Genomic DNA, 22,698 nt, shown 5'->3' with positions numbered 1-22,698 from the left:
ACGGGGCCCAGGAGCAAGTGTTCAATACTGAAACTCACAGGGGCCACAAAGGGTTTAAATGCAGAACCAGGGTAAGGAGTGAAGTCGAGGGGAGATCTTTTCCATCCAAAAGAGAGTCAAGTTGTAATATCAGTTCCCTGGAAGAGGGACGCAAATGGAGAAGGGATGGGGTTCGGCAAGAATCAGGTCAGTTTCTGGAGAGAACGGGAGTAAGAGATGTGGGGAGAAGGTGGAACTGATAGATATGAAGATGCTTAAATACCCTCTGAAATAGGGCAACAAATGCTGGCCTATTGAGCATAGTAAATAGTAGGATTGAGGTATATGGGGAGATGGTGAGAATGAGAGATTGTGCCAGGATTCTGAGCTCTGATGATTCTGCCCAACTCCTAACGACAACTTTTACCTGATCCAGAATGGAAACTCTGAGCTGAGGGCCAGCAGGGTGAGTGGGAGAAACATTGCTCTCACTCAATGCAATGGCCACAGAATCACAGCAGCTTGGGGGTGGGGCTGTGCCTGTGAGATAGTCAAGTGTTGAACTGTGCAGAGACATCGCTTCTGTATAAATTTAGCTGCAACCTCTTCTGGAACTCCCTCCCGAACAGCACAGCGGGTGTACCTACATCACAGGGACTGCGCTCACCACCACCTTCTCCAGGGCAATTGGGATGGACAATAAATGTTGGCCTTGCCAGTGACGCCCACATCCCATGTAATGGCGGCACAGTAGCACAGTGGTTAGCACTGTGGCTTCACAGCACCAGGGTCCCGGGTTCGATTCCCGGCTTGGGTCACTGTCTGTGCGGAGTCTGCACGTTCTCCCCGTGTCTGCGTGGGTTTCCTCTGGGTGCTCCGGTTTCCTCCCACAAGTCCTGAAAGACGTGGTGTTAGGTGATTTGGCCATTCTGAATTCTCCCTCTGTGACCAGAACAGGCGCTGGAATGTGGCGACGAGGGGATTTTCACAGTAACTTCATTGCAGCTTTAATGTAAGCCTACTTGTGACAATAAAGATTATTAAATTTTAAAATTACAGATCGAAGACCAGACAAGTGTCGTATTGCTGCTCACCCTCTCCTCAGAACATAAATTGTACTTGGCACCGAATTCCTTACAGGCAAGACACCTCCCTCCCGGTGCACTGGATACACACTGTATTTCTCAGCTCACTGTTGTGTGAGAGAGGTTTTGAGGGAGACAATGAGGTGCGATATAAATGTATGTACCCGCAGTGGAGTCACGCGTCAGTGACTGGTGCGCACTCGGAGATGTCAGTGAGAAACCACAGTGTTGAATAAGCAGCTGTTCACACAGGCTCTTGCAAAGTGTCATCCGATCCTCACACCACAACTCGGATTGAGACGAGCAGCAAGGAAGGTGCAGAGCAACAATTAACAGAACTAAAAGTTACACAGTGTAAATGTACAAAGAGGAATTATCACGAGAATCAGAACAAACAATAATATAATGACCATTAGGGCCAGCCAAAACCCCAGGGGAGAATTGAATTCTCTGTTTAATTCAAATTGCCGTGCCCCTGCCGTTAAAACTGGAGTGGAAAACCTGCCTGATCCAACTCTTACAAAGAACAAAGAAATGTACAGCACAGGAACAGGCCCTTCGGCCCTCCAAGCCCGTGCCGACCATACTGCCCGACTAAACTACAATCTTCTACACTTCCTGGGTCCGTATCCTTCTATTCCCATCCTATTCATATATTTGTCAAGATGCCCCTTAAATGTCCCTATCGTCCCTGCTTCTACCACCTCCTCCGGTAGTGAGTTCCAGGCACCCACTACCCTCTGCGTAAAAAACTTGCCTCGTACATCTACTCTAAACCTTGCCCCTCTCACCTTAAACCTATGCCCCCTGGTAACTGACCCCTCTACCCTGGGGAAAAGCCTCTGACTATCCATTCTGTCTATGCCCCTCATAATTTTGTAGAGGTCGCCCCTCAACCTCTTCATTCCAGTGAGAACAAACCAAGTTTATTCAACCTCTCCTCATAGCTAATGCCCTCCACACCAGGCAACATCCTGGTAAATCTCCTCTGGAAATGGGTGGAACATGAAAGAAGCACATTTTGTGTCATGATTGAAACACAAAACACATTTTGGAAATAATGGGGAACCAAACATCCAAACCTAAAGTGACGTTAGTAATGTTATTGATCCGTCTGGAGTTTGTACATTCTCCCCGAGTCTGTGTGGGTCTCACCCCCACAGGCCAAAGATGTGCAGGGTAGTTGGACTGGCCACGCTAAATTGCCGTTTATTGGAAACATTTTTAAAAAGTAATGTAATGGAGAAATTAATGAGGCTAAATCTTGAGCCAATGATCTATGTCACAGGGTTTTAAAATAACTGGCTACAGAGCTAGTGAATGCTTTGGTTTGGATTTTCCAGAATTCTCTGGATCAATTGGATCCCATTATTCAAAAAAGGAGCAAGAGAGGAAAAGGGGAATATAAGCCAGATGGCGGATGTCAGCGGTAGAGGAAATGTTTAGTCTAGGAAGTCGAAAAGACACTTTGTAAATCCTGGTGAACGAGAAATCATGTTTGACCAATCCAATGGAGTTTTTCAGAGTGAAACAAGAAGGTTAATAAGGGGAAAACAGTGGATGTAGTATATTTGGATTTTCAAAAAGCATGAGATAAGATGGAGATTATGAATAAAATTAGAGTTCACATCAGATGGGGGTAATATATTGGACTGAGCATTAACGAACAGAGTAGAGTCATTATTGTTTTAGCAGGTTGTGTGATGTCACAAGGATCAGCAATTTGTAATCTATATTAACTATTTAGAAAAGGAGGCTGATGTAATGTATCCAAGTCTACTAACAACACAAAGTGGGAAAGCTTTGATTTGATCTGTTGGCGGTGGGAATAGAAACATAGAAAATAGGAACAGAAAGAGGGCGTTCGGTCCTTCGAAGCTGCTAATTCATTATCAAGGCTGATCATCCAACTCAATGGCCTGAGGTATATGGCCCGTACCGCCGCCCCCCCCCGTGCCCAAACCGCCCCCCGCGCGCGGGGGGCGGCGGTACGGGCGCGCGGGGGGCGGCGGTACGGGCGCGCGGGGGCCGGCGGTACGGGCGCGCGGGGGGCGGCGGTACGGGCGCGGCGGTACGGGCGCGCGGGGGGCGGCGGTACGGGCGCGCGGGGGGCGGCGGTACGGGCGCGCGGGGGGGCGGCGGTACGGGCGCGCGGGGGCGGCGGTACGGGCGCGCGGGGCGCGGCGGTACGGGCGCGCGGGGGGCGGCGGTACGGGCGCGCGGGGCGCGGCGGTACGGGCGCGCGGGGGGCGGCGGTACGGGCGCGCGGGGGGCGGGCGGGGGGCGGCGGCTCGGGCGCGCGGGGGGCGGTTCGGGCGCGCGGGGGGTTCGGGCGCGGCGGGAGGTTCGGGCGCGGGGGGAGGTTCGGGCGCGGGGGGAGGTTCGGGCGCGGGGGGAGGTTCGGGCGCGGGGGGAGGTTCGGGCGCGGGGGGAGGTTCGGGCGCGGGGGGAGGGTCGGGCGCGGGGGGAGGTTCGGGCGCGGGGGAGGTTCGGGCGCGGGGGGAGGTTCGGGCGCGGGGGGAGGTTCGGGCGCGGGGGGAGGTTCGGGCGCGGGGGGAGGTTCGGGCGCGGGGGGAGGTTCGGGCGCGGGGGGAGGTTCGGGCACGGGGGGAGGTTCGGGCACGGGGGGAGGTTCGGGCACGGGGGGAGGTTTGGGCACGGGGGGAGGTTTGGGCACGGGGGGAGGTTTGGGCACGGGGGGAGGTTTGGGCACGGGGGGAGGTTTGGGCGCGGGGGGAGGTTTGGGCCATATAATCTTTATTATTGTCACAAGTTGGCTTACATTAACACTGCAATGAAGTTACTGTGAAAATCCCCCAGTGTCCACATTCCGGCACCTTTCGGGTACACAGAGGGAGAATTTAGAATGCCCAATTCACCTAACACGCACGTCTTTGGACTGTGGGAGGAAACCGGAGCACCCGGAAGAAACCAACGCAGACACGGAGAGAACGTGCAAACTCCACACAGACAGTGACCCAAGCCAGGAATCGAACCTGGGACCCTGGAGCTGTGAAGCAACAGTGCTAACTGTCATGAGAATGTCACTTCAAAAAATGTTTGGCTGCTCGTTACAGCAGTGATGTCAGAGTGTGGGTGGAGCTGAGCTATGGCTCTGTTTTTTACTTTCACTTTGAGAAAAGCTTCGGTGTGTGTGTGTCTTTTTGGTTTCGTTTTCAGTGTTGGAGCTGAAGCCAGACAAAGCAGCTGTACTGCTGTTTTCTCTGCCATGAAAAGACTATCTCTTGATCATTTGGTGAATTCAGAATTATAAATGTTCTCAATAGTGACTTTAACCTGAAGTGCTTCTGTTAAAGGTTATGTTTTTTGTAAGTCTCCTGCATGTTAAAAGGACAGCGTAAGCATTACTTAGTGTTGTATTCTTTGGGGGTTGTTTTTCAGTTGATGGTTGCTAAGATGTTCACTGTATGTTTTAAAAAGGTTAACTTGAGTTCATAGAAAAAATTGTTTTGCTTTTGAAAAATACTTTTCCATTTCTGCTGTACCACACCTGTAGAGTGGGCTCTGTGCTCCCCATACCACAATCTATTAAAGTTGTGGGTCAGGTGAACTCCATGATACACTTTAGGGTTCTCTAAACCCAAGCCCATAACATAACCACTTGTGCTATCGTGCTGACCCTAGCCCTCCCTGTAATCCCAACACACCCCAGAGCAGTTTCGCCCCCACCCGAATACTCCCATTACCTTGTCTCCATTGTTCTCTGCATTCTGCAGGATCTGGATCAGCCACTCTAACTGGCCACCCGGGTCCGTCGAGTTGATCAATAACCAGAAGTTTTCGCGAGAACAAAAATTCATATTGAGGGAAACAAGTTGGAGTCGAGGCTGGACTTTGACACTGTAAAATCCTGCCCTCCTGGGGGTAAGAAACACACAGGGCTCATCAAACAGCAGTAAGTCAGCACATCAATACACTGCTACTCTAAATCAATCTTCCTCAGATTCAGACTGTCATCTCCACTCTCCACTTCCCCAGTGTTGAACTCCTCACCTCCCACAATGCTCCAACCACGATCTAAATTGTATAGCTACGCACTGCAATTGTGAAAGTTTCAATATAGTTACAGGTCTGTACGTTTGACAGATGGGTTTTATTGTGACTCTGGCCGCATGGTTAACCTCTACTCCATGGCAATGTTCTTCTTTCCTGACTTCCCCAGTGAAGGAAAGCAATGCCCCATTCCAGCACAGAGAGTGTAAGTCACCACCTGCATCCTTGCTGGACCAGTCAAGTCTATTGGCTGAAAGAGTATTTGAACATTATTTTTCCCATCTCTACCTCACTGGGTATCTCACTGACCTCGGAGTCAAATGTCATGGGTTCTGGCCCACCTGAACACAAAAAACAGACTGCCACCCCGTGGCGATTTCGGAATATTGGCTTCTAAATATTGGGCCAATTTAAGGGTTAAAGGCCTGAGGTTAGAATGTGTTTGTTTGCAGTGATCAGGGTTTTAAGAAGGATGTTGCTTTGCTTCCAGGAAAAGCTGGTGAAAATGACCACGGAATGTGTTTATCAGTCTAGGCTAATGCTTAGTGGTTTGCCTGGGGAGGTCCCTGTGGAGTTAATACGCTTTTGCAGCCTGCAGAGAGAATCTGTGTTTTTGCTTGGGAGAAGAGGAGCTTATTGCTGGGTGGAGCCCAGGATTGCAGAGACATTTTGAGAAGCTGTTTTGGAGCGACGGTTTTTGGAAGTAAAGTTGATCAGGCAATCATTATGCTTTTTAGCCCTGGATAAAGGCAGTTTTCTTTCACTCTAGGATAGGGGGAAAAAAGGAGTAATAATATTTGAAAGCAGAGCAGTCTTGCCTGAAGACAATGAAGACACTGAAACAACTCAGTTAAAGCAGCTATTTGAAAATGTTCAGCCAGAGTCTGAAGGGGTTCCAACAAGAGCCAGAATCTGTCTGTACCGCACATCTTACTCTTCTGCCTGCTAATTCTAAGCTTGATTAAGAGCTGTATGTTTCTTTTCTTGTTGTTTAATGGGCAAAGGTTATGTCCCTTTATCCAACAGATACTTTTTGCTGTTTTAGGAGCCCCCGGAGGTTTAGCGTCAATAAAAATGCAAATCCATGCTACCTCTCAGATAATCGGCTCCTGACAGGAGCACCAAAGAGACAGGCTGCAACAGGTTGGAGATTATCGCAGAAGAAATGGAGGCTGGATGTCGGTGTGAGTTAAACGGCTGATGGACAGCGATGGGCCTTGAAGGAAGATGATGGATTTTGGGTTAGTTGTAGTGTTGTGACTGCACTGAACTCTCTCGCAGCCATTTTCACTGCCACCTCCTTAAATCTCTTATGTTTGTGTTTTCAGATATTAAATTTAAAAGTAATGAGAGGGGGAGGCTTTGGTAGAGGAGCTGAAGGGTAAATGGGAGGAGGAGTTGGGGGAGGAGATTGAAGAGGGGCTATGGGCTGATGCCATAAGTAGGGTTAATTCCTCTTGCTCGTGTGCCAGGCTTAGCCTGATACGATTTAAGATGGTTCATAGAGCGCATATGACGGGGGCGAGGCTGAATAGGTTCTTTGGGGTGGAGGACAGATGTGGGAGGTGCTCAGGAAGTCCGGCGAACCATGTCCATATGTTTTGGTCATGCCCGGCACTGGAGGGGTTCTGGAGGGGAGTGGCGGGAACAATATCTAAGGTGGTGAAAGTCCGGGTCAAGCCAAGCTGGGGGCTAGCACTATTTGGAGTAGTGGACGAGCCGGGAATGCAGGAGGCGAAAGAGGCTGGCATTCTGGCCTTTGCGTCCCTAGTAGCCCGGCGAAGGATCTTGCTAATGTGGAAGGAGGCGAAGCCCCCCAGTGTGGAGGCCTGGATAAATGATATGGCAGGGTTTATCAAGTTAGAGAGGATAAAGTTTGCCTTGAGAGGGTCTGCGCAGGGGTTCTACAGGCGGTGGCAACCGTTCCTAGATCATCTCGCTGAGCGTTAGATGAAGGTCGGACAGCAGCAACAGCAACCCGGGGGGGGGGGGGGGGGGGGGGGTAATCGTGGGGGGGGGGGGGGGGGGGGAGGGGGGTTCCTGTGGGGGGGCTCCTGTGGGGGGGGCATGTGAGCAAGAAAGCACATGAATGATCCGGAAACTGACATGTACGGGAAGAATCCAATGTACAAAGTTCTGTATTTTATTGACTTGCCATGTTCATGTCTTGCCAAGCGAGTTCTTTTCTTTTCTTTGTTATGGGCGGGGGGGGGGGGGGGGGGGGGGGGGGGGGGGGGGGGGGGCGGAAGGTTTTGTTTCTAAGGTGGGAAATATTGTTATTGAAAAATTCTTAATAAAAATATATATATTTTTTTAATTTAAAAGTTATGTAACTTCTAAAAAGCTGTTCCCAACTTAAGACTTCCACCACAGCATACGCCCCTCATCCACAACACACTGGTCAGGGGCTCGTCTAGCACAGGGCTAAATCGCTGGCTTTGAAAGCAGACCAAGGCAGGCCAACAGCACGGTTCAATTCCCATAACAGCCTCCCCGAACAGGCGCCGGAATGTGGCTTCATTTGAAGCCAACTTGTGACAATAAGCGATTTTCGTTCATTTCATTTCATTCACACTGGTCTCGAGATCCTACTGGGCAGGTGTCGGAAAGACCCAATACCAACTCCTGGGCGATCAGAGATGGAGGTTATCAAGGGAGAGGTGCTCTTTGCTGGATGTGTGGCTGCTTTTAGCAAATACTGCAACTAACAGCACTCACAATAGCAAAACCACAGAATAAACTGCGTAAATCAACAGACCCTGTGGTCTCTGAGCTTTCAGTCTCAAACGACAGCAGCCATGAGCAATTGGGTGTGTCACAGACTCGAAGCAACGCAGCAAGCGTAAAGTCACAACTAACAGAATCAAAATTTGGCCAAACGTCCCACGGCTGCCTTGGCAATAGAGATTTGTAAGAAGTCTTACACCAGGTTAATGAAGAGGGATGTTCCAGAAACATATATATATATATAGACAAATTCACAGATGCCAGACAATGCTTGGAATGCGAGCATTTGCAGGTGGTTAAATCATTCACCTAAGTCAGAGCAGCACTCTGAAAGCTAGTGATATCGAAACAAACCTATTGGTCTTTAACCTGTTGTAAGACTTCTTACTGTGCTCACCCCAGTCCAACGCCGGCATCTCCACATCATAGAGATTTGAGCAGATCATCCAAATGGTTAGTACTGAAGGAGTGCCGCAGTGTCAGAGGGTCAGTACTGAAGGAGTGCAGCAGTGTCAGAGGGTCAGTACTGAGGGAGTGCCGCACTGTCAGAGGGTCAGTACTGAGGGAGTGCTACACTGTCAGAGGGTCAGTACTGAGGGAGTGCCGCACTGTCAGAGGGTCAGTACTGAAGGAGTGCTGCACTGTCAGAGGGTCAGTACTGAGGGAGTGCCGCACTGTCACAGGGTCAGTACTGAGGGAGTGCTGCACTGTCAGAGGGTCAGTACTGAGGGAGTGCTGCAGTGTCAGAGGGTCAGTACTGAGGGAGTGCTGCACTGTCAGAGAGTCAGTACTGAGGGAGTGCTGCACTGTCAGAGGGTCAGTACTGAGGGAGTGCTGCACTGTCAGAGGGTCAGTACTAAGACATGTCAGGTGAGGACAGCTTTGTGGAATGTGTAGCCTGTCACATGTGGGGAGTCTTGGATCCGAGTAGTGTCGTAGATGACCACATGTGCGGGAAGTGCTCCCAGCAGCAGAAACTTGCTGGCGAGGACAGAAATAGAAAAATAGGGCAGGTGAATGTGTGGCTCAAGAGTTGGTGCAGGAAGGAGGATTTTAGATTTTTGAATCACTGGGACCGTTTCTGGGGAAGGTGGGACATGGACCTGAGGGACGGTGTTCACCTGAACCACGTTGGGACCGACATCCTTGCAGGTAGGTTTGCTGGTGATGTTGGGAGGAGTTTCAACTAGTTTGACAGGGGGAAGGGACACAGTATTAGTAAAATAGAGACACATCATACTACAGTAAAGGAGGCAAGTCAGAGAGTTCAGCCATGTTGAATATCAAGAGAGACAAGGCTGGATGGTCTTTACTGTAATGCTAGGAGTGTAATAGGCAAGGCTGTGGATTGACACATGGAATAGTGACATCACAGAGACATGGTTAAGGGAAGGGCAGGACTGACAACTAAACATTCTGGAATATCGGATCTTTAGGCGTGTCAGAGGAGGATGTAAAAAGGGAGGTGGTGTTGCACTATTAATTAAGGAATCAATTACTGCAATGAGGAGAGATAATACCTCGGATGATCTTCAAAAAAGGCGTTATGGGTAGAACTTGGGAATATAAAGCGGGCAGCCACATTTCTGGGAGTGTATTATAGATCCTCAAAGAGTCAGTGGGGAATAGAGGACCAGATATGTAGACAATTTACTGAAGTCTGTAATAATAATAATTGGGTAAATATACTAGGAGATTTCAAATTGCCCAACATAAATTGAGATAGTCACAGTGTAAAGGGCCTCGACGGGGTGGATTTCTTGAAATGTATTCCGGGGAGTTTTTTTATATCAATATGGTGAAGGCCCATGTAGGTGGAGCAATGCTGGATCGGGTTCTGGGGAATGAAGCTGGGCAAGTGTTCAATGTGGTGGTGGGGGAGCATTTTAGTGATAGTGATCACAACACGGTACGGTTCAAGTTTGTGATGGACAAAGGAAATTGCAACCTGCAAAAGAAGGTTTTGGATTGGGGAAGGCAAAGTTGACTAAAATAAGGCAGGATATGGCTAAAGTTAACTGGGAACAGCTGCTTACGGCAAAATCTACAGCGGAGTAGTGAAGGGCATTCCGGAGGGAAATAGGGAGAGTACAGATCCAACATGTTCCCTACAGAAATGTAGGAGCAATAAGTTCAGGAAAGCTGCATGTCTAGGACAATCCAGGACTGGATAAGGAGAAAGAGAAATGCTTTTAGCAAATTCAAATGGAGAAATTAAACTGGCCCCAGAGGAACGTCAGAAGTGCAAGGGGGAAGTGCAATAAAGCAATTAGAAGGGGAAAAAGGGGCAAGGAAAGGGCTTGAGAGTAAGATTAGGGAAAACCCTCAGTTAAGGGGAAGAGGTTTATCAGGGAAAGAGTAGGGCCCATTAGAGACCAAGGGGGCAATCTGTGTGTGAAGCCACAGGACATTGTCGGTTGTTAAATGAATACTTTGCATTGATCTTCACTCGGGAGAAACAGGTAGGTATAGAATTCAGGAAATGGGACAGTGAGGACCTTGAGCAGTTTGACACAGGAAGTGAGGAGGTATTGGAGCTTTGACAGGCTTAAAAATAGACAAATTCCCAGGTCCGGATGAATTGCATCCCAGGCGGTTGTGGGAGGCAAGGCAGGAAATTGCAGGGGCTCTGACGCAAGGTTTTAATTCCTCTCTGTCCACCGGGGAAGTGCCAGAGGACTGGAGAACAGCTAATGTGGTCTCACTTTTCAAGAAGGGTGGTAGAGACAAACCAGGGAATTACCAACCAGTGAGTCTCACGTCAGTGGTAGGGAAACTAGTGGAGAGAATCTATCGCTACTTGGCGAGGCACGGTTTGATCAGGGATAGTCAGCATGGCTTTGTCAGGGGGAGGTCACGTCGAACAAATTTGATGGAATTTTTTGATGAAGTGTGGAGTGCGTGGATGAAGGAAGTGCAGTTGATGTAGTTTCGATGGATTTGAGCAAAGCCTTTGACAAGGTCCCACATGGGACGCTTTTGGAGGTTAGAGCACATGGAAACGTGTCGAGATGGATGTGAAACTGGTTTCGGGATAGGACACAAAGGGTGATGGCAGAAGCTGTTTGAGTAACTGGAGGCTGGTGTCCAGCGGTCACAGATCAGTGCTGGCTCCCTTATTACACCACATGACAAAGGAGCAGGATTAGGCCATTCAGCCCATCGAGTCTGCTCCGCCATTCAATCATGGCTGATCTGTTTCCAATCATGGAGTGGCAGCTGGATCACTGTGGAGCATCTGCATGGCAGAGTGTGTCGTGGACAGCATGTAAAGTAAGATTCTCACACTGCAGGCTCAGACTGCACAGGCAGAGCAAGAGAACAGTGCAAGAATCACATGTGTTCATTCCCCTGCAAAACAGGTGTACCATTTTGGATACCGTTGAGGGGAATGACCTTTCAAGGGAAAACTGCAATAGCCAAATTCATTGCACCTCAGTTGGTTCTGCTGCAGAGGGAGTAGTAAAAAGTGTGGAAATGCAACAGTTATCGGTGATTCGGATTGGGATTAGATAGATGTTTCTGTGGTCACAAATGAGACTCTAGGATGGTATGTTGCCTCCCTGGTGCTCGGGTCAAGGATGTCTCAGGCAGCACGGTAGCATTGAGGTTAGCACAATTGCTTCACAGCTCCAGGGTCCCAGGTTCGATTCCGGCTTGGGTCACTGTCTGTGTGGAGTCTGCACATCCTCCCTGTGAGTGCGAGGGTTTCCTCCGGGTGCTCCGGTTTCCTCCCACAGTCCAAAGATGTGCAGGTTAGGTGGATTGTCCATGATAAATTGCCCTTGGTGTCCAAAATTGCCCTTAGTCCGGCTGATCACGTGGAATGTGAGAGGCCTAAATGGGCCGGTTAAGAGGGCCCGAGTGTTCGCGCACTTAAAAGGACTGAAGGCAGACGTGGCCATGCTTCAAGAGACGCATCTGAAGGTGGCGGACCAGGTTAAGGAAAGGACGGGTGGGACAGGTGTTCCACTCAGGGTTGGACGTGAAAAATAGAGGGGTGGCGATATTGGTGGGGAAACGGGTGTCGTTCGAGGCTAGGAATATAGTGGTGGATAACGGGGGTAGATAGGTGATGGTGAGTGGTAGATTGCAGGGAAAGGAGGTTGTGCTGGTAAATGTATATGCCCCGAACTGGGACGACGCGGGATTTATGAGGCGGATGCTGGGACGTATCCCGGACCTGGAGGTGGGAAGCCTGGTAATGGGGGGGGGGGGATTTCAATACTGTGCTGGATCCAGGGTTAGATCGGTCTAGATCCAGGACCGGAAGAAGGCCGGCAGCAGCCAAGGTGCTCAGGGGGTTTATGGAGCAAATGGGTGGAGTGGATCCGTGGAGATTTGCCATGCCGTTGGCCAAAGAGTTCTCCTTTTTCTCCCATGTCCATAAGGTACATTCCCGGATAGATTTCTTGGTTTTGAGCAGGGCACTGATTTCGAGGGTGGCAGGAACGGAGTATTCGGCCATAGCCGGTTCAGACCATGCCCCGCACTGGGTGCATCTGGAACTAGGAGAGGAGAGGGAACAGCGCCCACTCTGGCGACTGGATGTGGGACTATTGGCGGATGAGGGGGTCTGTGGAAGGGTGCGGGGATGTATTGAGAGGTACCTGGAGGCCAATGATGACGGTGAGGTCCAGGTGGGGGTAGTATGGGAAGCGCTGAAGGCGGTGGTTAGGGGAGAGTTGATCTCCATTAGGGCTTACAAGGAGAAAAAAAAGAGGGGCAACGAAAGGGAGAGTTTAGTGGGGGAGATTTTGAGTGTGGATAAAAGATATGCGGAGGCCCCGGACAAAGGACTATATAGGGAGAGGCGAAGACGTCAGACGGAGTTTGACCTGCTGACCACAGGGAAGGCAGAGGCACAGTGGAGGAAGGCACAGGGGATGAGATATGAATATGGGGAAAAGGCGAGTCGCCTGTTGGTCCACCAGTTTCGTAAGAGGACAGCGGCGAGGGAAATAGGGAGAGTCAGGGATGAAACGGGAACTACGGAGCGGAGAGCAGGCAAGGTAAATGAGGTGTTTAAGACCTTTTATGAGAGACTATATAGGTCCCAACCCCCAGAGGGAAAAGAGGGGATGCAACAGTTTCTGGATCAACTAAGGTTCCCGAGGGTGGAGGAGCAGGAGGTGGCAGGTCTGGGGGCGCCAATTGGGGTGGATGAGGTGGCTAAAGGGCTGGGGAACATGCAAGCAGGGAAGGCCCCGGACGGGTTCCCGGTGGAATTTTACAGGAAATATGTGGACTTGTTGGCCCCGCTGCTGGCGAGAACCTTTAACGAGGCCAGAGAAGGGGGGACTCTACCCCCGACAATGTCGGAGGCGACGATATCACTAATCCTGAAGCGGGATAAAGATCCGCTGCAATGCGGGGTCAGATAGGCCTATCTCGCTCCTGAATGTAGACGCCAAGTTGCTGACAAAAGTGCTAGCGAAGAGGATCGAGGATTGTGTCCCAGGGGTGGTGCATGAAGACCAGACAGGGTTTGTAAAGGGGAGACAATTGAATGTCAACGTGCGACGGCTGTTGGGGGTGATAATGATGCCCCCAGCGGAGGGGGAGGCAGAGATAGTGGCAACGATGGATGCAGAGAAGGCATTCGATAGGGTAGAGTGGGAGTATTTATGGGAGGTGTTGAGGAGGTTTGGATTCGGGAAGGGGTTTGTCAGTTGGGTCAAACTCCTCTATGGGGCCCCAGTGGCAAGTGTAGTCACAAATCGGCAGAGATCGGAGTATTTTTGGTTACATAGGGGAACAAGGCAGGGGTGCCCCCTGTCCCCGTTACTGTTCGCGCTGGCAATTGAACCACTGGCCATAGCGTTGAGAGACTCTAGGAAATGGAGGGGGGTGGTTAGAGGGGGAGAGGAACATCGAGTGTCACTCTATGCTGATGACCTACTGCTGTATGTGGCGGATCCGGTGGAGGGGATGACAGAGGTTACGCAGATATTGAGGGAGTTTCGAGATTTTTCGGGATATAGGCTTAATATGGGGGAAGAGTGAGCTTTTCGTAGTACACCCTGGGGATCAGGGAAGAGGGATAGACACCCTGCCGTTAAGGTGAGCGGAAAGGAGCTTCCGATATTTGGGGATTCAGATAGCCAAGAACTGGGGAACTCTACACAAACTCAATCTGACGCGGCTGGTGGAGCAGATGGAGGAGGATTTCAAGAGGTGGGATATGCTGCCGCTCTCACTGGCGGGCAGAGTGCAGGCGGTCAAGATGATGGTCGTCCCAAGGTTTCTTTTTGTGTTTCAATGTCTACCCATTTTGATCACTAAGGCCTTTTTTAAAAAAATAGATAGGAGTGTTACGAGTTTCGTGTGGGCAGGGAAGACCCCGAGGGTAAGGAGGGGGTTCCTGCAGCGCAGCAGAGACAGAGGGGGACTGGCGTTGCCGAATCTGGACGACTATTACTGGGCCGCCAATGTGGTGATGGTTCGCAAGTGGATGGGGGAGGGAGGGGGCGGCGTGGAAGAGGCTGGAGATGGCGTCCTGTAAAGGAACGAGTCTAAAGGCGCTGGTGACGGCACCGCTACCGCTCTCCCGAAAAGGTACACCACAAACCCAGTGGTGGCAGCAACCTTAAGGATCTGGGGGCAATGGAGGCGACATAGGGATGTGACGGGTGCCTCGGTGTGGTCCCCGATCAGGAACAACCATAGGTTTGTCCCAGGAAGGATGGACGGAGGGTTCCAGAGCTGGCATCGGGCAGGGATTAGGAGATTGGGAGACTTGTTTATTGACGGGGAGTTTGCGAGCCTGGGAGGGCTGGAGGAAAAGTATGTGTTGCCACCGGGGGAATATCTTTAGATATATGCAAGTGAGGGCGTTTATGAGGCAACAGGTGAGGGAATTTCCGCTGCTCCCGACACAGGGAATCCAGGATAGAGTGATTTCGGGGGTATGGGTCGGGGGAGGGCAAAGTGTCCAAAATATATCAGGAGATGAGAGACGAGGGGGAGGCGCTGGTAGAGGAGCTGAAAGGAAATGGGGAAGAGGAGCTGGGGGAGGAGATTGAGGAGGGTCTGTGGGCTGATGCCCTAAGTAGGGTAAATTCCTCTTCCGCCAGGCTTAGCCTGATACAATTCAAGGTTCTACACAGAGCACACATGACGGGAGCAAGGCTGAGCAGGTTCTTCGGAGTGGAAGACAAGTGTGGGAGGTGCTTCGGAAGCCCGGCGAACCACACACACATGTTCTGGTCGTGTCCGGCACTGGATGAGTTCTGGGGGGGCGTGGCAAAGGTGATTTCAAAGGTGGTGAAGGTCCGGGTCAAGCCAGGCTGGGGGTTAGCTATATTTGGGGTAGCGGAAGAGCCGGGAGTGCAGGAGGCGAAAGAGGCCGATATTCTGGCCTTTGCGTCCCTAGTAGCCCGGCGAAGGATCTTACTTATGTGGAAGGAAGCGAAACCCCCCGGCGTGGAGGCCTGGATAAACGACATGGCAGGGTTCATAAAACTGGAATGGATGAAGTTTGCGTTGAGGATCGGTTCAGGGGTTCTCCAGGCGGTGGCAACCGTTCCTTGACTATCTCGCGGAACGTTAAGGGAAAATAGATGGTCAGCAGCAGCAGCACTATTTTTTGTCATTTTGCCAGTTCACTATTTTATTTAAATAACGTTACTTATTAGTTAGTGTCTTATCTCTTATGTTGATTTGTAAAGTGGAAAAATTGTGTTTGAAAACTTTAATAAAATATTTTTTTTAAAACAGTGAAGAGGGTTACAGCAAGATATGGATGGGTTGGTCAGATGGGCAGAGCAGTGGCAGAAGGTAATTAATCCTGATAAGTGTGAGGCGATGCACACTCGATGGGCCGAATGGCCTCCTGCTGCACTGTAAATTCTATGATTCTATGATGCATTTTCACCCAGAATGCTTTGGGTAGCTGCCGCCCCTGCACTGAACCCAGACAATTAAATCCAACTATCCAACCTGGTCTGCGGCACTCTGAGCCAGACTTAACCCGGCCGAACAGAGGATAATCACAGCTCGATACGGGAGGGTGCACATGGGGGTGTGGGAGAGTGAATGGAGGGTAGAGTCAGTGACAGGGGAGAATGTACATGGGGATGTGGGAGGGGAGTGAATGGGGGGTAGAGTCAGTGATAGGGGAGGAGTGTACATGGGGGTGTGGGAGGGGGTTAAATGGGGGTAGAGTCAGTGATAGGGGAGAGTGTACATGGGGGTGTGGGAGGAGAGTGAATGGGGGGGGTAGAGTCAGTGATGGGGGAAGAGTGTACATGGGGGTGTGGGAGGGGAGTGAATGGGGGGGTAGAGTCAGTGATAGGGGAGAGTGTACATGGGGGTGTGGGAGGGGAGTGAATGGGGGGGGGGGGTAGAGTCAGTGATGGGGGAGAGTGTACATGGGGATGTTGGAGGGGAGTGAATGGGGGGGTAGAGTCAGTGATAGGGGAGAGTGTACATGGGGGTGTGGGAGGGGAGTGAATGGGGGGGTAGAGTCAGTGATGGGGGAGAGTGTACATGGGGGTGTGGGAGGGGAGTGAATGGGGAGGGGGTAGAGTCAGTGATGGGGGAGAGTGTACATGGGGGTGTGGGAGGGGAGTGAATGGGGGGGTAGAGTCAGTGATGGGGGAGAGTGTACATGGGGGTGTGGGAGGGGAGTGAATGGGGAGGGGGTAGAGTCAGTGATGGGGGAGAGTGTACATGGGGGTGTGGGAGGGGAGTGAATGGGGGGGTAGAGTCAGTGATGGGGGGAGAGTGTACATGGGGGTGTGGGAGGGGAGTGAATGGGGAGGGGGGTAGAGTCAGTGATGGGGGAGAGTGTACATGGGGGGTGTGGGAGGGCAGTGAATGGGGGGGTAGAGTCAGTGATAGGGGAGAGTGTACATGGGGGTGTGGGAGGAGAGTGAATGGGGGGGGTAGAGTCAGTGATGGGGGAGAGTGTACATGGGGGTGTGGGAGGGGAGTGAATGGGGGGGTAGAGTCAGTGATGGGGGAGAGTGTACATGGGGGTGTGGGAGGGGAGTGAATGGGGAGGGGGTAGAGTCAGTGATGGGGGAGAGTGTACATGGGGGTTGTGGGAGGGGAGTGAATGGGGGGGGGGTAGAGTCAGTGCTAGGGGAGAGTGTACATGGGGTTGTGGGAGGGGAGTGAATGGGGGATAGAGTCAGTGATAGGGGAGAGTGTACATGGGGGTGTGGGAGGGGAGTGAATGGGGGGGTAGAGTCAGTGATAGGGGAGAGTGTACATGGGGGTGTGGGAGAGTGAATGGGGGGGGTAGAGTCAGTGATAGGGGAGAGTGTACATGGAGATGTGGGAGGGGAGTGAATGGGGGGGTAGAGTCGGTGATAGGGGAGAGTGTACATGGAGATGTGGGAGGGGAGTAACTGCACCATCGCCACTACGATGAGTGCGCACCTCAGGAAGAAAAGCAATTCACAGTTTAGATGGAGATATACGTTGGCCTGCTTCTTTAAAAAGGATCTGATTGCACTGGAAGGCGTACACAACTCATTAGTGGGGTGGGGGTGAGGGTTTATTTGATATGGAAAGTTTGAGAGGTTGGGCCTATCCCATTGGGGCTCAGTCGAGCGAGAGGTGATCATATTGAAACGGTTACCAGGGTGGATGCTGGGAGGATGTTTCCACGTGTGGGACAGGTTAACAAGGGACGACAGTTTAGAATGAAGGCGTCCTTCATGAGCAGACCGTCCCAGGACCCCGTGCCCCTACCCCCCTCCTAATGCTCAGATTTGTATTTACCGAAGGGTTTCCTGGGCCTCCTTTGGCAGCCAATCTTTCCAGGCCTCCGCCATCGCGTCATAGAGCCAGGCTGAGGATTCATTCCCGTGAATGAACGGAGGGGGGAAGCTGTTGACGGGAGTTGCCTCATGGTTGCCGACTGCGGGGTAGATGAGGGACATTGCCCAGATAGTTCGAGATGAGTTTTGTGATGGTGTTGAGAGCCAGGAGTTGGTCTTTCGAGTCTGGTCCCAGATATTGTGTGCTGGAATATCCCCGGTCCAGTAGACCACGTCAAAGTGCCTGGACTGGAGGTGCTGCAGCAGGTTCTCAATGGTTTTTAGGGGAAGGTCACACTTGCTGTACTCGCCCCACATGCCAGCTCCTTTCCGATGTTTGGTGGGTAAACCTGAGCCTTTCCTGCAGCACAAGGGGTCTCTGCAGTCAGGGTTGTTCCCCGGTACATAGTCTTTATCCCAGTGAATGTCGGTAAGGAACAGCACCCTCGTGGTCGGTGCACCAGGTTTTGGTGGTTTCAGAGGGGGCAATGGGTGGTTTTGGCACGTCAGGAAGTGTCACGTTCCAGTCGGAGTAAATGTCCCAATGACCACAATTAACGCCAAGCAATAGGCCGCAGATCTCGGAGGGCTTTAAGATGGATTTAATCCAGGCCGTAATCACATCGTGTTTGAACAAAGCAATGGCCTGGACACAGATATCCTGAGGTGCCAGCCTTAGGTTGATGCACAATTCCGAGGCCACAACAGCCACTTCATCAGAGCTATAGTTCAGCTGTTTAGACAGAAATCAGCAAAAAGAATGATTAGGTAAGATTATAACACAAAATAGTATTAACATCCACAGAGCCATTACTCCCAGTGACCATGTACAGGTCCTTCATCTAGTTGCTGTGTATTAAAGAACACCATGGACATAGGGGCTTGTTTAGCTCATTGGGCTAAACAGCTGGCCAGCAGCGTGGGTTCAATTCCCGTACCGGCCTCCCCGAACAGACGCCGGAATGTGGCGACTAGGGGCTTTTCACAGTAACTTCACTTAAGCCTACTTGTGATAACAAGCGATTATTATTATAACCATCTAATAGTTACAATGAAGATCTTTAATTCTCTCAAGATAGACGCAGAGAGGAGGGAAGAGGAGGGGAGAGCTTCTAAAGTGTAGAATGTTCTCATGAGCCGTTAGAGATGGAGTAACAAGCTTAAAAAAGACAAGGATCCGATGGAGTGTGGGTTATACAGGCCCATATCACTTTTAAATGTGGACGCAAAGATATTGGCGAAGGTACTGGCGGGTAGGCTAGAGGAGTGCCTCCCGAAGGTGATAGGTGAAGATCAGATCGGTTTGGGAGAGGAAGGCAGCTCTTTTCGAACATTAGGAGGATATTTAACGTGGTTATGGTACCGGCGGAGGGGAAGGAAACAGTTGATTGTGGCATTGGACGCCGAGAAAGCGTTTGATCGGGTAGAATGGGGGTACTTGATGGCAGATCTGAGGGGGTTTGGAATTGGACCAAGATTTGTGGACTGGGGAAAGCTACTATATAAGGAGCCGAGGGCCAGTGTCCGCACAAACAACATCAGCTCAGAATACTTTCCTCTCCACCATGGGACTAGGCAGGGATGTCCTATGTCCCCCCTGCTGTTTGCACTCGCGATTGAACCATTGGCCATCGCGTTAAGGAGTTTGGGGGTATGGAAAGGGATAGCGGGGGGAGTGGATAGAGCATAGGGTGTCCTTATATGCCAATGATTTGTTATTAAGCATGTCGGAACCGAGTGTGTCAATAAGGGGAATACTGGAGCTGCTTCGGGTGTTTGGGTCTTTCTCGGGGTACAAATTAAATCTAGACAAGAGTGAGTATTTTGTGGTGTCTCGGCCAGGGGTGGGGGGGGGGGCTGCCTTTCCGTAGGGCAGGGACTCACTTTAGATACCTGGGGGTGCAGGTTGCTCGGGATTGGGGGGGGGCTCCGCAGGTACAACATTTCTAGTGTGGTGGGGAGAGTGAAAGCCGATCTGGCAAGGTGGGATAGTCGCCCTCTGTCACTGGCGGGTCGGGTACAGGCGGTTAAAATGAACGTGTTGCTGCGATTTCTGTTTATTTTCCAATGCCTGTCGATTTTCCAGAGCGATTGAAGGAATGATTACCTCGTTCATATGGGGAAGGAAGGTGGCTAGAGTTAGAAAGGTGCTGCTACAGAGGGGAAGGAAGGCAGAGGGTTTGGGTCTTCCCAACCTGATGTATTATTACTGGGCGGTGAATGTGGAGAAGATGCGGAGCTGGGTCAGAGGGGTTGATTCCCAATGGGTCAGAATGGAAGAGGGTTTGTGCAGGGGGTCGGGATTGAAGCCGCTAGCAACAGTGCCGCTCCCGACGGGCCCCGGGGAAGTACTTCGGGTTGGGGGCAGGGTCGAGGGAAATGCCGATTCGGGGGAACCATAAATTTGAGCCAGGGAAGTGGGATGGAAATTTTCGGAGAAGGAGATTAAGACACTAAAGGATTTGTATTTTGGGGGTCGGTTTGCAGGGTTGAAGGGGCTGGGCATGAAATATGGGCTGGAGCAGGAGGAAATGTTTAGATACATGGAGGTTCGAGGACTTTGCCAGGAAGGAGATACAGAGCTTCCCGGTGGAGCAGGCCTCCACATTGCTGGAGGAGGTGCTGACGACAGGAGGACTGAAGAAGGGAGTAATGTTGGTGATTTAGGGGCTATTTTGGAAGAGAAGGTACCGCTGGAAGGGATCAAAGCAAAATGGGAGGAAGAGTTGGGAGAGGGTATGGAGGAGGGGTTCTGGTGTGAGGTGCTCCGGAGAGTGAATGCCTCCACCTCATGCACAAGGATGGGGCTGATGCAGCTGAAGGTGGTATACAGAGCACACCTCACGAGGGCGAGGATGAGCCGGCTCTTTGAGGGGGTAGAAGGTGTGTGTCAACATTGCCCGGGGGGGGGGGGGGGGGGGGGGGGCAAATCACGTTCATATGCTTTGGTCCTGTCCAAAGCTGGAGGATTACTGGAGGAAATTTTAAAGATAATCTCTGAAGTGGTGCACGTGAAACTGGACCCGGGCCCCTCAGGAGGCCATACTCGGGGTGTCGGACCAGCCGGGGTTGGAAATGGGCACGGAGGCAGATGTTGTAGCCTTCGTCTCGTTGATCGCCCAAAGGCGGATCCTGATGGGTTGGAGAGCAGCCTCCCCACCCTGTGCCCTGGCGTGGCAGGGGGACCTGCTGGAATTCTTGACTCTTGAGAAGGTTAAGTTTGAACTGAGGGGAAGGATGGAGGGGTTCTACAATTCATGGGCATTATTCATAATGCACTTTCGAGAATTGGATTACATGGAACATTAGGTGGGGGGGGATTGGGAGGGTTGGGGGGAGGGGGACTGTGTGTTAATGGGGACTATGGGCGATTCCTGATCCTTTTTGTTTATGTTAACCTGCGGGCTGCTGTTTGAGGGTTTGGTGGGAGGATGGGAGTGTTGTTGATATGGGGATTGACATTGCATTCTTCACTGATAATTGTTCATTGGTGGGTGTAAATTTGGAAGAAAATGTGAAAAAGAGAATAAAAATATTTCTTTAAGAAGAGTTGGAGTAACAAGCACTCATCACCAGCAACAGTTGAAACACATGAAAGAAGTTTTAACAGTTCGACATCAGTTTGTTTCCCCTACCCCAAAAAATATTTGCCAGTCCTGGGGAATGAGGCAGGACAAGTTGGATGAATTATCAGCAGCAGATACACGGAGGAACAGCGATCTTAAGAGCACAAGGTTTAAGTGGAAACGCGTGTGGAACTGATAAATTAACCAAACCACAAAAGCTCTATTATCACACAGAACTCGGTTAGATCCCAATTTTAGTTCTCTACAAGTCATAGCACCAGAACCCGTTGCACAATTCAACCAAGAGAAGCTCTCGTAACGCACACGGCCTCCTGTGTGCTCAGTTCTTGCAAAGTGTCAGAAATTGAACTGGCTGCACCATTTTACAAATGTCATCACATCTAGTTTTCAACTCTCTCAACAATAATAAATTGAAAGTAAAGAAGCAAGTTCCTTTTTTTGAAAGCCATTGGCAACTTGAACAGGGAAACAAAGATATCCAGACACCCAAAGAAAAAATACAAAGTGAAAAACTTTCAAAACTAACAAACACAAATTGGGACAGGACGAAGATGTGACGAGGGCAGACCGAGTGAAAACCAGCATCTTTGTGGAGTTTAGTGTTTAATATTCTGGGATGAAAGCTGCAACAAAGAACAAAGAAATGTACAGCACAGGAACAGGCCCTTCGGCCCTCCAAGCTCGTGCCGACCATGCTGCCCGACTAAACTACAATCTTCTACACTTCCTGGGTCCGTATCCTTCTATTCCCATCCTATTCATATATTTGTCAAGATGCCCCTTAAATGTCCCTATCGTCCCCTGCTTCCACCACCTCCTCCGGTAGCGAGTTCCAGGCACCCACTACCCTCTGCGTAAAAAACTTGCCTCGTACGTCTACTCTAAACCTTGCCCCTCTCACCTTAAACCTATGCCCCCCTAGTAATTGACCCCTCTACCCTGGGGAAAAGCCTCTGACTATCCACTCTGTCTATGCCCCTCATAATTTTGTAGACCTATCAGGTCGCCCCTCAACCTCCGTCGTTCCAGTGAGAACAAACCGAGTTTATTCAACCGCTCCTCATAGCTAATGCCCTCCATACCAGGCAACATTCTGGTAATCTCTTCTGCACCCTCTCTAAAGCCTCCACATCCTTCTGGTAGTGTGGCGACCAGAACTGAACACTATACTCCAACTGATCTTTGAGATTTGCTGCTACAATATTATACAGCGCTTGGGAAATTAGGACCGGCTCCCGAACCCTGGGGACAGAACGGGACCTCAGAGCTTAAAGCAGACCAACCCCAAACCCCCAGCCCACCCAGAGCCTCCCGCAAACCTCGGCCTAGCACAAACGCCCTCACCAACTGGCCAAGACCCCAACACCAGAGTGACAGAGACAGAGAGACAGAGAGAGAGAGACAGAGGCGGGGTCGGGGGAGGGGAGAGCGGGGGCGCAACTGAACCTCTACCAACTCTGCCAGCCGTACGCAAAGTACCACAATAGCCGCCTACCCCTGGGTTCACCCAGAGTTCCACCGTCGACCCTTTAACTC

General features: G+C 51.0%; 1 protein-coding gene across 1 annotated transcript in view; it reads right to left on the bottom strand.

Annotated features, from left to right (window-relative positions):
- Positions 1-22,698, bottom strand: part of smpd1 (sphingomyelin phosphodiesterase 1) — a 36,271-nt gene that overhangs the window by 5,715 nt on the left and 7,858 nt on the right. Inside the window, 5 exon segments of the mRNA XM_072475928.1 lie at positions 4,772-4,943; positions 17,538-17,692; positions 17,694-17,758; positions 17,761-18,052; positions 18,054-18,308. Coding sequence (XP_072332029.1) covers positions 4,772-4,943; positions 17,538-17,692; positions 17,694-17,758; positions 17,761-18,052; positions 18,054-18,308 — 939 coding nt within the window.

The sequence above is a fragment of the Scyliorhinus torazame genome, chromosome 15, assembly GCF_047496885.1.
Source record: "Scyliorhinus torazame isolate Kashiwa2021f chromosome 15, sScyTor2.1, whole genome shotgun sequence".
Classification (NCBI taxonomy): domain Eukaryota; kingdom Metazoa; phylum Chordata; class Chondrichthyes; order Carcharhiniformes; family Scyliorhinidae; genus Scyliorhinus; species Scyliorhinus torazame.
The sequence above is the reverse complement of the archived record's forward strand: the minus strand, read 5'-3'. Positions and strand labels throughout refer to the sequence as shown.